The 15074-nt window shown below is 36.7% G+C and overlaps 1 protein-coding gene across 2 annotated transcripts in view; it reads left to right on the top strand.

Moving 5' to 3' along the window:
• Positions 1–15074, top strand: part of PRKG1 (protein kinase, cGMP-dependent, type I) — a 1343769-nt gene that overhangs the window by 1099172 nt on the left and 229523 nt on the right. For both annotated transcript variants that reach the window (XM_012659754.1, XM_012659753.1), the window contains exon 6: positions 12167–12244. In XM_012659754.1, coding sequence (XP_012515208.1) covers positions 12167–12244 — 78 coding nt within the window. The remainder of the gene's footprint in view (positions 1–12166; positions 12245–15074) is intronic.

Raw genomic sequence — 15074 nt, 5'->3', positions numbered from 1 at the left:
TCTCCAATTTTCCGGATTAATTTGAGATGAATTGATATAGTTCTTCTTTAAACATTTGATAGAATTCAGCAGTGAAGCCATTAGGACCTAGGCTTTTCTTTGATGAGAGATTTGTTATTACTGATTCAATCTTGTTACTCATTATCAGTCTGTTCAGATTTTCTATTTCTTTATGGTTCAATCTTGGTAGGTTGTATGTGTCCAAGAATTTACTCATTTCTTCTAGGTTTTCCAATGTGTTGGCACATGGTTGGTTATGATATTCTCTTATTATCTTACATGTAGAAAACCCTTAAGAGTCCTCAAAAAATTGTTAGAACTAATAAATGAATTCAGTAAAGTTTCAGGATACAGAATCAACATACTAAAATCAGTAGTGTTACTATATGTTAATAATTAACTATTAATATATGAAAGTGAAATCAAGAAAACAATCCCATTTATGATAGCTATAAAAAAATAAGATGCCTAGGAATAAATGTAACCAAGGAGGGTGAACCAAGATCTCAACACTAAAAACTATAAAACACTGAGGAAGGAACTTGAAGAGGACAGAAATAAGTGGAAAGATATTCCATGTTCAGTGATTAGAAAAATTAATATTGTTAAAATGACCATATTACCAAAAGTGCTCTACAGATTCAATGTAATCCTTATCAAAATACCAATGACATTCTTCACAGAAATAGGAAAAACTATCCTAAAATTCATGTGGAATTATAAAAGATCCCAAATAGCCAAAGCAATTTTGAGACAAAAGAACAAAGCTGGAGGCATCACAGTACCTGAGTTCAAAATATACTAAAATCTACAGTAACCAAAACATCATGGTACTGGGATAAAAACAGACACATAGACCAATGTAACAGGATAAAGAGCCCAGAAATAAATCCACACATCTATAGACAACTGATTTTCAACAGAAGTGCCAAGAACACACATTGAGGAAGGGACAGTCTTGGCAATAAATGGTGCTGGAAAAAGTGGATATCTACACAAAGTATGAAACTAGATCCCTATCTCTCACCAGATACAAAAATCAACTCAAAATGGATTAAAGACTTAAACATAAAACCACAAACTATGAAACTACTAGAAGAAAACATAAAGGAAATGTTTCATTATATTGATCTGGGCAAGGACTTTTTGAACAAGATCTCAAAAGCATAGGCAACGGTAGCAAAGATAGACAAATGGGATTACATCAAACTAAAAAGCTTCTGCACAGCAAAGATAGCAATCAACAGAGTGAAAAGACAACCTATAGAATGGGAAAAAATATTCACAAACTGTACATTTGACCAGGGGTTAATATACAGAATCAAATAACTGAATAGCAAAAAAGCAAATAATTTGATTAAAAAATGAGCAAAAGACCTTAAGAGACATTTCTCAAAGGAAATGGCCACAAATGGCCCACAAATGACCAATAAGTGTATACAAAAATGTTTACATCAGTGAAATATGAATAAAAACCACAATGAGATATCACCTCACTCCAGTCAGAATGGTTATTATCAAAAAGATAAACGGTAACAAGTGCTGGTGAGGATGTTGTGAAAAGGAAATCCTTACTGTTGATAGGAATGTAAATTAGTACATCCATTATAGAAAACCATATATATGTTTCTTAAAGAATTAAAAATAAAACTACAATATGATCCAGTAATCTCACTACTGGGTATGTATCCAAAGGAAATGAATTAAGTATGCTAAAGAGGTATCTGCACTTCCATATTTACTGCAGCACTATTCACAATAGTCAAGATAAGGAATCAACGTAAGTGTCCAACGATGGACGAATGCATAAAGAAAATGTGGAATGTTTTTCAGACATCAAAAATAGTAAAATCCTGACATTTACAACAACATGGATGAAACTGGAGGACATTAAGTTAAGTGAAATAAGCCAGGAACAGAAAGACAAATACCGTATGATCTCACTTATATGTGAAATCTAAAAAAAATGTTCATTTTAGGAGCTGGGGAGGATAGGGGAGAAGATCATGGGGAGAGTTGGTTTATGGGTACAAAATTACAGTTAGATAGGAGGAGTAAGTTCTGGCACAGTAGGGCGACTATGGGTAACAATATTGTATTGTGTATTTCAAAATAGCTAAAAGAGAGAATTTTGAATGTCTCACCACAAAGAAATGATAAATGTTTGAGGTAATAGATTTGCTAATCACACTGAATTGATCATTACACAATGTACACACATATGAAAGCATCACAGTTTACTCCATAAATATGTTTAATTATTATGTCAGTTAAAAATAAAATAAAACTTTAAAAAAATCTCTGAAAGGACAACCAGAGACTGAAAATCCTTGTGAAAAAATAATGTCATCGAAGAGCTCAGTTAAACATCAAACAGAACCAAAGCACTTGTGGAATTTCAGCCCAGGTTATTCCATCCTTTGTCTGATATTCATGGTGAGGGTTCCATTAGTCCCGGCAGCCACTGCCAGGTCAACAGCCTTCTTTCAATCATAAACTCTGAAGGTGTTCAAGAGGCTTAAAGGATAATGATGTGCTCTCACCAGCAAAGACACAAAGAACTCAAGAGTGTTTGAGATTCAGAGAAGGAAACCAGCAATCAGTGTCAGTTGTCCAAAAACCTATATGGTTTTCTTGCACTGTGAGCAGTGCTAAATGTTAGTGAGGAAAACTGGATATTTGAATGTACCAAAATGTAAATATGGATGATTGCATTTTGTCAGAATGTGGGAAAGGTAAGGCAGAGGATTGAGAGGAGAAGACCAGAGAGCCAGATAAGAAAACAGAGGTGAGCTGAGTCAATGTATCATTTACTTAAATGGAGATTACATATCCTTTTAAAGAAGGACCAGCACTTGCCACCTAAAAGGGAAATAATTCAAAAAATGAAATAAATCCAATATGTGTTTTTATTAATGATAACAAAATTACTAAAGGTGATTTGATGTAGAGGTCAAGATACCTCACTATTATGAAAGTGTATGGCTTTTGTAAAGAAAGAAAACTATTTTATCAAAGTATTTATTGTGGTAAGGAATTTTACATTAGGGTCTAGTACACATGTAAGTATTCACACATAACATACACACCCATAAAAATTTTATATATTATAATTATTCTTACTATATGTGATTCATTTGATGTTTCCTGTTCTATTCCATTTAACAAGAAAAAATGATGCACCCCTTAAATAGATTTCATGATGCCTTTAATGGATTGCATTGAGCAAGGGGCATAGCAGCCTACTCCCAAATGGAGTTATGGCTTTCTTGGTCCCTTAGATACCACGAGAATGCAAAGCTGACAGTAATTTCTGTTCATCATGGTGACAATCCCATTAATTCCTTTAAGAAGCTATATCTGGGCCCCTTGTAGGGTATCTTTATACCTTTTTGTCAACTCCAAACTGCCCAAGAGGCAGATATATAGCAATTCTGACTCTCAGCCTGCCTAGTGGCTTAGTACATTCAGGTGTAAGTCACAAAGTAATTTTCTAAGTTAAGCTTACCCAGCCCCAGTACTTCTTGCCTTGGGTATTTTCACCTCTACCCGTTCCATCAGTGTGGGTGATAGTAAGAATCCAACACCAGCACCTTGTTAAGGTGAGGTTAAATTGTGGATCTTTGGGATCTGACCATACACAGCTACTCAGGATGAGGCTTAGGCCTGCCCGATATTTTATCCCCACAATGTCCATCCTGTCCACTGGGGGTCAGGCTGACATATAGAGCAATCCAAAGGGTTTAAATATAATGCAAATGGGTACCTCAGTAGAGACAAGGTCCTGATAGCACCGTCTAGGCAGATAGAAATGTAATGATTTAGGGAATAAGGACAGAGCATAAATGTCTGGTAGCTAGAATGTTTCATAGTGCCAGAAAGAGCAAGGTGAAGGACTCTGATAAATAGTTTTATAGACAAGTGAGGAATGTTTCATTAAGGGCTGTTATGACATGAAGGAGTGTGCCAAGGGACAGCTGTGTAGACATGGATTCTCAGCAATGATGCTGGCACAGACTCATATTCGTGGTTCCAGCTATTTGTATCTTAAAGAGCCTTGGCGAGCCAGGCAAGTTTGGTGTCTTGAGGACAGTGATAGGTATGCAGTCTATCCAGAAGTCTTAGATAACTGTATTTGGTGAAAAAAACCCACCACATTTTCTGTCTACAATTGGGTTTATATTAAGGTGTTTATTTTCTCTAGGAGTTCTGTAAGTCAGCCCCTGAAGAGTGGAGGGACCCAGTTCATTGATGACTGTAGCTCTCCTTATTTAATACTCACATTTTTACTGTCAGTGGCTCAGTGCCTCTTGGGTAACCCCAAGGTGAGGACCCTGATTGTGGGGCCTCGAAACCACCCTTCCTTCCCCCAGGCACCTGGCTGGACCAGTCACAGTGGAGTGATCCTGGTGACACTTCCAAGCAGGAAAAAAAAGTATGTGCTTGTTTGCTGAGCTTCTGGTTTTGACTCTTCAGGATGTATTTCTGCATTCCTCTAGTCCACAGGACATTAACTAGGAAAATCTCTAAATTTAAAATACAAAGTAAGGTTGGGAGTAAAGTTTACTATTGTTTTTGTGTGTGTGTGTGATGGACAAGAAGATAATGAAGAACACATGAAACTAGACTGTTCAGAGAGTTTGAAGGTTACCAGGTTAATGGTATTGGAGTTGGGGAATGACCCAATAAAAATAAATTCATATCTACTTTGTGGTTGTAAGATTCAGTCACTCTTACCTAACTCTTGTCTATGTAAATCACACGCATTCATTGTACCTTTGCCAATACTGTTCCCTTTGCTTGGAAAGCCCTCCCCCTTTCTCTCCAATCAGCAGGGAATTGCTGCCTGCCTGGGAAAAGCTATGTGTTATGCACCATCAATTACTCGCATAAAATTCTATCTCTTTACACCGAACTTTCCCTGAAAATAATAATACCAATAATTTCTAGGTATATCATTATTACAATGTGACAAACCCTGTACTTTGCTACAGTTGAGTCCTTTAGTCTTCACAACAATCTGTTTATGGAGGTATGATTATATTTTGCAGAAAAGAAAATGACACAGGAAGGTTAAGTGACTTGCTTAGGGTTCCAGAGCTGGAATTTGTAACCAGGCAGTCTGCCTCCACAAGCTGCCTATTTACCACAACGTTGTGCTGACTCCCAAGTTATTGGCTGTGTCTTGTGTATCTCTGTAGCCTCAGTGTCAAGTGCAGTGTCTCATTCATAGGAGGCACACATAAGTAACGTTAATTAATGAAATTCGTGAAAGACTAGAATCTCTTAACAAGGGCTTGCCTCTCCTCTATACCTGAAGCTCAGACTTGGTAAAGGAGGATTTTGGAGATTAGTTTGAGCAGATGTGGAGTCAAGTTGTTGTCCAGACCAAGAAGTGTGGGAAAGTCCTAGATATAAGTAAAGGGGATGCCCTGAGTGGAAGATGAGATGTAGCACTGAAATAGAAAAACTCTGTAGTAAGAGAGATGTGCATCCCAGATTAGCCCAGATATCCAGTTGGTTGGGACAGAGTGGCGTTGGTATAAGAAAGGGAAGTAATTAGAAAAAAATGTTCCAGATGTCGCTTTGTTTCTTTGGTATCCTGGTTAATTTGTAGGTGGTGATATGAGGAAAAATTAATTTTCTTTTAGAAGATAAGAAAGAGAGTATATTAAAATTGTAGCTTTAATGATATTGGCTATTATCCAAGACAGCACTTCATAACAATTCTTTTGACAATTATTGTTCCATGAGAGAGAAATGGCCCATTCATGACAACATACATTCACTCAACAATATTGCCACTCTGGTTCTGTGATGAAATCCATGGATTGGAGAAGAGAAGGAGATGACTAGATTATAGGTGTGATCATTGTCTCCAGAATATATTTTACCTACGACTTCAGATTCCAAACCACTAAAATCCAGGGATAGCAATGTGGAGAATTTTATGCTCTTATGACTAGCTTTCAGTCTTTCTTGGCACCCCTAGGTAGTCTAGGTCCAGACAGATCTAATGGGCAGAGTTTTGCCAAATAGAGAAGGTCTGAGCCAATAAATGCCTTATTTGTTGCCTACCCCACTAGTATGTTTTTTGATTGGTCAAGCTGTTTCATGATCCTATTCTCCATGAAGAGGTCTTTTCTTTAGACTAAATCTGCGGTCTTAGGGAGAGATAAGAATTTCCCTCGAGGATTTCACTGATTTAGGCTCCAGAAAGGCAGATCCCAATATTTTTAAGAAAATTGTTCTCCATCTTAATGTCAGACTCTTCTTCTAAGATATAACTGTCTTCTGAAAGAATGAGGTGGGAAAAATGACCTGATGCCATATTGTTCTTACCAATTTTCCAACTTTAAAATTAGATGAATATAGAGGGAAACAATGATATAATCTCTGACAGAAATAATTTAGGGTGAGAATTTATTTCAGAATGATATACTGTGTATTAGTTTATATTAACTGAGACTTAATGACAGATTATGTTAGAATCAGGGGCTATAAATAAAATTACTGTTTAAAATACAGGATATTTGATATCAACAACCATGACTGTGATCTGACAAAAGAAAATAAATCATATATATTCACCAAGGAGCCACCACCAAGGCCTTCAAGTGCCATGTCCAGTGTTGCACCAAGCCTCTGCCACGTATCATCAAGTATGTGCAGAATTTTAAATGTCTAAATGTACATTTACATATTAATATTAAATTCTGATAGCCCAGAGAGGTACATATTAACAATAAAAGCCATACTCATTTCTATTTTGTTGTTGTTTTATTTTGTTCTGTTTTTAGTGGCAAAGAGGGGATTGCTCTTTCCTAATTCACTAGTTTTGGAAATATTATTCCAAGTTATCACCTTTGGGGTGATGTATTGCTTTAGATATGCTGTCAATTTTCCTTTTCTATCCATCCCTCTAATTTATGATTTATAACTCAGTTTTCCCATTCAAAATGAAAGCGTTTGGGCCAAATACAGCCTGAATCTACCCATCCTTCTACAAATATATATTGAATGCCTCTTTTGTGCTAGGTGTTGTTCTAAGTAAGTAAAACAATGAATATAGCATAGGATTTCCTAAATTCTCCAAGCAGCAGGTATCAGGGGGACGGCTCACAGATAGCAAACAGAAGAATGATAATTTCAAATCCTGGAGGATGTGATAGAGGTTTTTCTCACAGGAGGCTCCCTTGTGATGTGGTTTGAAGCTGTGTGGGTTATCGAGAAGTTATTCAAGTGTGTAGAAGCATTTTGGCAGCTTTGGATAGTTTTCTAATATGTAAAAATATGAAGCAGGAATACAGGCTACAGAGTGAGTGGGGTTAGAAGGCCCTTTAGTATGATTGGCCAGGAAAGACTTTGTGAGGCCCCAGTGGTGAGAGCAGGTAATAACAAAGACCTTCAGGAGGAGTGTGGTAGATAGAGGGCCTTTTGAATGCAAAGTTCTAAGGAGGGCTCTGGCCTGGCAAGCACAGGGCTCTGGAAGACAGCCTGTGTGTCTGAAACAGGATGAGTCAGGTAGAGAATGGGAGGGAGCGAGGATGGAGGTGGAGAGGGGTCAGAATACAGCGAACTTTACAGACCACGGTAAGATGCTTATAATTTTAGTTGTAGCAAGAAGCCATTGGAAGTTTTTAAGTAGTAGAGTGATTTCAATTGATTTGTTATTTGAAGGTCCCTTTGGCCGCAGTGAGAATAATAGATGGGATAGTGTGGGGTGGGGTGATTGGGTGAGAGACAGGAAGACCAGATAGGAGGAGATTGCAAAAGTCCATAACATGATTTTGTCTAGGACTAGGAAGACAACAGTAGAGATAGTGGAGGGATCTTGGGCTTGGCACATGTATTGGAGGTAGAAGTCTTTCTAATGGACTATGTGCAGTGCTAAAGATGAGGATGAAGGAGCGCTACTTCAGTTATACAATTAATATTTTCGAGTCCCTACTATGTTCCAAGCATGAGGTCAGGTAATGGAGATACTATGGTGAACAAAACCGGACATAGTCTTTGCCTTCATAAGACTTAAAATCTGGTGAAAAATAATCATACAAGTAAATAAATAAGTACATGCTTAAAAACGACAATGAAATAGAGCTATGTGGTACTGTAAGTTCATGTAACGAAGAGACCTAATTCAGCCTGGGGGTGGGGGGCTGTGGGGTGGTGGTGGTAGGTGGGTGGATATGCCAGGTCAGGGAAGGCTAAGATCTGAAAGAGAAGTAGGATGTTACTAGGTGAGCAACAGTGGCTGTGTGTAGTCCCGGTGATTGCCGTTGAGGAACAGACCTCAGAGAACCAGTAGGGCTGAAGGGCAAACTGGGAGAGAGTGAGGAGAGGCTGGAAACTGTGGCATCGAGCAGACTATACATGGTCTTGTAGGCCTGCGGTCCCCAACACCTCTTAGGGATCCAGCCTGCAGAGCTCTGCACCTCCCCTCTTGGAAAAATTGTCTTTCACAAAACTTAGGAACTGGGTCGGGTGGCCAGTGGGCCCACACAGCAGGAGGTGAGCGGTGAGCAAGGGGGTGAAGCTTCATGTGTATTTACAGCTGATACCCATTGCTCCCATCACCGCCTGAGCTCCCCCTCCCCACCCCCATCTGTGGAAAAATTGTCTTCCATGAAACGGTCCCTGGTGCCAAAAAGGTTGAGGATCTCTGTTAGGCCATGTTAGGGAGATTGGCTTTTATCCTAATAACTATAGAAACCTTTTAAAGGAAACTGTCTAGTCACTAAAGTTTCTTCCCATTCTAAATTCTGTATATTTCTGCAACTTAATTTGAAATAAGAAAATGGCTTATTTTCTTATGTGTTGCAAAGTGACCTTCAAGAAACAATGAAACTGCTAGTATTTGATTAACATAATTAGAGAGCCTCTCCAAGAATCAGCATGTATGATCATCTTCCCCTCAGGTGCAATTAAACATTCAGGATAGCATAGTCATTTTATAGTACTGGTGTTATGACACCATGAATATTATTCTTCCCAAACAAATGCCTTTGGCCACTATTCCATAGGCTCTTCTCTGGACCCCTGCGTTTTATGAGCTTAGGCAGCATGGAAATATGTTGGGTGAATGCCTGTGCAGGTAAACTAAAATAACTCAAGTAGCAATTGTGGGTGTTGAGTTACAAAAAACTATATCAGATGGTATTAAAAAAGTGATTATTTTCATGAATTAAATAGCTAGACTATGTCTGGATGTTCCTTCCAAACTTTCAACTCTTTAAGATGAAGAAATTAAAAACATGAAAGATTTAGAGCAATTGCTCTCAACTGGGGCCAGTTTTATTCTAAACAGGGTATTTGGCAATATCTGGAGACGCTTCTGGTTTCCACATTGGGGTTGGGATGCTGCTGGCATCTAGTGGGAAGAAGCCAGTGGTGCTGCTAAGCATCCTTCAGTACCTCCCTCCAACAAGAACTATCTGCCTAAAAGTGTCAATAGTGTTGAGGTTAAGAAACCCTTACCTTATACCTTTTAAAATATTATAAATGATTTCAGCTTTCTAAAAGGAAATGACTATCATACAGATAGGGATATGCTTTTTTAAAAGGAGCAAGGTGAGGAGAATGAGCTCAAATGAGTTAAGAATTCTTCCATTTTTTGGTGCTTTCTATATGTATTTTTCTACATTTTCCAAACTAATTTCACATCCTCTAACATTATGTGATCACAATAAACTTCATACTCTCCTCTTTCTCCTGCTGAACATCAGTGACCTTTTCCTCATCCTTCAGTTGAGGCTCAAGAATCCTCCCTGGAGAAGCCGTTAGAAAGACTCAGGTCTCTTCCAGACTGTGCTCTCTCTCACATATGCTTGTACTTATATATAATAGTGCGTTTTGCATACTAGATTATTTGGGGGGGTTTAAGTGGTCTTGAGTTAGGAACCAAGTGAGAAATAAGACAAAGAAGTAAGATAAATGGAGCTAAAATATTACCATTATTAGTAATAAAATCTAGACGGAGGAAGTAGCTTAGATGGAAGAGCCAAATGGCTTCCCAGACTGGACTTTGTCATGGGGCAAAATTACCTGTCCCATTACAGGAGCTCAGACAGGGGCAGGCTTCACTACGGTAGGAGAAAGAGTCTTTGCCTTCAGAAGCAGAGAGAATACCAGCCATCCCACGAGGAAGAGAGGAGAAGCTGGGATAAGCACACATGGCTGATTACTTCAAAGCTTACCAATCAGATAAGTCATGCCATCGCCTGTGCTGTAGAGTGAGGAAAGGAAACGAGAGAGGTCCTGTGTTTTACTGATTGAGCTTCATTCACAGGGAAAGAAACATCAAGAGTGGGAAAGAGAACGCCCTTCCCCCTTGTCCCACTGCTACGAATTCTTACTCTGTCAGTTCTAACTACTACCTTTGCTGAAACAGTAGCTACTAGCCATGTGTGACTGTTTAAATTTAAATTGAAATCGATTAAAGTTAAATAAATTTAAAAATTCAGTTTCTCAGTTACATTGGCCATATTTTAAGCACGCAATAACCCCATGTGGCTAGTGGCTACTATGTATATTCAATGATGCAATTCTGGAACATTTCCACTATCAAAGAAAGATATATCACATGGTGCTATTATGAGATTTTTGTCTTAGTCATCTTCGTATTATCAGTGCCTATAAGAAGGCTGGACTCAGAGGCAGCCTTCATTGGCTGAATGAATACATGAACATAGACTATTGTGATTTTGTTTTTCAAATCTGCATTTCATAAATATCTTTCCATTCTAATGCAGCAAGACATGAAAATCAAACATAGATATCTTGTTAAATCAAATAACTCAGTTGAAAGATATGCATTCTATAACCCTATTTTTATTTAGAAATAATTATTTGTATGTATATATATGTGTGTGTGTGTGTGTGTGTGTGTGTGTGTGTGTGTGTGTTTAAAAGTATAGGAAAAAAGTCTTCAAGGGTACAAACCAGACTGTATATAACAACTGATGGTTGAAATTGGGAGAAGGAAATAAAGAAGAACTTTTTTACATTAAAAAAAACTTGTTTCTAGGAAAATTAATTAGTTTTGAGTAAAAAAATAAAATAAGTAGCAGATTAGGTACTATGTTAATTTTCTAGAAACACAAAGAAAATAATGTGTCTTCTCAACGTCAAGTGTTAATGAAAGGCAATTTTAAGAGGGAATAAAATAAAGTGTTAAGAAAAATGGTTTTGAAGTATAAGGGCAAATCACAGCCATCAGCCTAATTACATGTAAACCATGAAATCTGTTTCCTAAGGAGTGTGCAAAATAATGTTTTTTCCCCAAAATATGACTCCCCTGCTAAGCTGCAGAGAAGGATAAGGCCAGATAGCACCGTTCTCATTTTTGTGTTATACCTCCTGACCTAGCAATATACTTTCTCCCATCTCTCCTTATAGAAATTACTTTGCTCATTGCAGGAGTAATCTTCACCCTGGGAATGGACTTAGTGGTAGGATCTGAGTCAGAATACTGACACACTGACTGTGATAATCCTTTTACACCCTTACCTTACTCCTCGTTTCATAGTTTTTGAGCTCACAGATGCTGGACCAGAATTCAGTCCATAAAATTAAGACATTCTGTTTGACAGGGCCAAGTCTAAATTGCTGAAGCAAGGACATAAAGCATGAAGCAGTGCCTTAAAAAGTAACAGGGCCATCTAACCCACACTAAAAGTCAACCTGGTTTCAGATGTCACAGTAGATTACTGTGACAACCTTTAGATGTCACAGTAATTTCTTAGGAAAAAAAAGGCTCTCATTATGACAATACTAAAATAAAATGAGAATGACAAATAAAATAATGCAGAAAGACCAGTTTAATTAGCAACTCGGCTATTTTATTTCATGCTCAATTGATGGGAGAAAAGGATATTTACATCAAATAATTGAAATGAATGAATTTAAAGATATGAATATAATCACCCAGAAAAATGACATCAACAAAACAGTTTTGAATATGAGCATTATGGATGTGATATATTTGTAATGATTCCATCTATTGACTATTATTCATTCTTAAATCATGAAGGATTCTATTATAGGCTTGGATAAAATTCCATCAAAATGCACACTTCCCTGGGAGCTGATATTTGAAGAGGTTGAACAATTTGGTAGATTCTTCCTTTCTTAATGTTTTTTTTTCCATACTGTTCCTATTTTTCAGACCCACTACGAAAATGGGGAATATATTATCAGGCAAGGTGCAAGAGGGGATACCTTCTTTATCATCAGCAAAGGAAAGGTAAGCTTTGGTGGCATAAGATAGTGATGCGCTGGGGGAGACCGGGCCTGGGCAGCAACCCTGGTAGGAGCTCACGTGCAGAGAATTGTGCCACATAAGTTTGTCCAGCTTCTGACACTGACACTGACCAAGAGATACTTGGGAATGGATCTTCCAAAAAATGATGCAGGAGGAAGAAAAAGTGTAACCTTGAAGATGAGTAAGTAGCCTATGTCCTGATAATCATGATGCTGGATGCCACTGATATATCTGTGTGAATAGAAAGCGTTCCAAAATTAAAATAATATAATAAACAAGAAAATACTTAGGTTACTTAAAAAATCCATCCATTCATTGGGGGCAGTAACATTGGTATAAATAAAACATCTGGGCTTTGAAATCAGATGGCGTAAGTTTGAATACTGCTATGAAACTTACTCGTTTGAGTGTCCTTAGGCAAGTTGCTTAACACTCTGACGGCTGTAAGGTTAGAACTATACTCAGGTTTTATTGCGTTTTCATAAATAAACATTGAATGAATACTAAGAAGCTACTAAAAGTGATAAATTATAGGGGAAGAGGTAAAAAAAACGAAGTAGCCAAGAAATATGAGTGAAAACCCATACTTCATTCCTTATATTGTTTTAGTTTTTCAACAATATGAAACTATTCTAACTTATATTTTAAAACTAAGAAGTGAAGTGAAATGAAAAGTGGAAATTTATTTAGATTAACACTCTAATATTATATTACTTAAATTTCTTTCAACAGTAAAGCTATAATCATTTTTGCATTTAAGTGCATTGCACCATAACCCATGATTTGAACTTATTTTTCTTAATCAATGTTATCCTTAAAAATATTTCCTATCTTTGTATATATTAATTATAGAAAGAGATGGAGAAGGATATGCTGGTCGAAGGGGGCATATATTCTAGTTTTCATTTTTATAATTGTCATTTTAAAAAATGAAGTAAATTTATTTTTTCTAATTTACAAAATGACTGACTCTGGTACCTTATATCTCATATAGAGATTTACTTACAGAGCTATAGTGAATAGAATACATGAAAAATTATAAGTCTTACTGGATCACATTTTAGATAATCCTTCTTGGACTACTTTTGATTCAGGTATATGCATACATATGTCAGTGTTTATACCAATGGCATGTCACACTAAAATGAAGAAAACAATATTTATACTTTTACTATACCCATTTATATTAATTCTGATATACCTGTTCTTTTGACTGCTATCTGAAAGCCTGGAATAGAAATAGAACGCAGGGACTGGCTTCTTAAAAGGCATCATAAAATAACATATCTCATCACAGTTAGGATTAAAATGGTATCTTGTATTTTCTAACGTTTGAGGGAAAAAATGTTAATATTTTCTGGTTTTTATGATAGATGGTTAGAGCTTACCATTTACTGTTTTATTTTTAATATTGACTAAAGAATTAGGGGAAATTGAAATTTCTCGTCGATATAAATGATTTGATTGATCACAAGGGGACTTTTTGTACTAATGATTTGGATTTATTTTTTCTTTACTACATTGCTAATTCTTCACTATCATGGACTGATGTGTTTATCCATTGGGATGGATTTCAGGCAGGCTTTTGTGATTACCCAATTACTGCAGATTTCACTGCCTAAAAGAAGTAGTGCTTCATAATCAGTTTCAGCTGAAGACAGATGCATTAGTGGTGCTTTTTCTTTTTACAAGTTTCATAATATGTATAAATAGAAACAGTGGGGAAATTACACCACGGGAACCAATTCCCGTGGCAATATTTCAGAGCACTGTGGGGATTCTGAGAGAGAAGCAGTGATAATATATTAGACTTTCTTGACACATACAACATATTTTTTTAAACCAGGCATAGATTTTTAGTAACTTAAATTTTCTGGTCACACAAGTTAGCTGCTATGATTCTCAATTATATTAATTACATAATAATTAATATGGGATAATAGTTAATTATATTAATTCTGATATTAATGTGTTAGAGTCACTATATTAAGTCTTAAGAAGCAGAAGGTGAAGTGAGAATAATCAAGTCTCAGTGGCAAAATATTGGAAAGAGATCAATATCAAAAAGTAGGTTCAGGTTAGCAGGCGAATAAACTATAGAATTGGAATTTTCTAAAACTGTATGTGTTCTTTTTGGTATACTAATGTAAACTTGTTTTCCCTTGCATTTAAAAAATTTATAAAGGGTAACCTTGGCTAAGATATTTTCCTTGTTACCACTGAGCTAGCTTTTTCTTAGAAAATGCTACGAGATAGAAGGAGACCCACAACAGGGGCTGCTGAGCTACAAATGAACTTCTCCTTGTTCGGCTCCATTTATTTAAATGTAAAACAAATTTTATTCTTGCATTAAGCATATCCACACAAAGAGTGAAGCGTTATAAAATAAACTTTGAAATACTTGTTTTTCCCCCCATTAAACCTGCACAAACTGATTTTTCTAAAACTTGAGACAGAATGCTTGTGGTGATGATGTCTATGATACCTGATGCTGCTTCTAGTAGAAGCTGAGTTAGTTCTTTGTACTTCAATCAGTACATTCCAGTTGCCTAGAAACATGACTTCCTCCCCCAACAGTGAACTATAAAGCACTGTAGAATTCTGCGCATGTCCCTGCAGTTGTGTTGCATCAAAAAATGAACTATCTCTCCATAAATGTGTTGAACCAAAATTGAACATAGTGGGTAGACAAAATTGCAGAGTTCCAATAATAATTTGAATGCATTTTGATTTTTCTGATTCTATTCGATATGCCTTGTATGCTACCTTTAGAAATAAGTGATTCACAGATTCTTGTCTGTTAAATGCCATT

Source organism: Propithecus coquereli, unplaced genomic scaffold (genome assembly GCF_000956105.1).
Source record: "Propithecus coquereli isolate 6110/MARCELLA unplaced genomic scaffold, Pcoq_1.0 Scaffold63, whole genome shotgun sequence".
In the NCBI taxonomy this organism is placed as follows: domain Eukaryota; kingdom Metazoa; phylum Chordata; class Mammalia; order Primates; family Indriidae; genus Propithecus; species Propithecus coquereli.
This window is presented reverse-complemented; position numbering and strand designations above follow the sequence as displayed.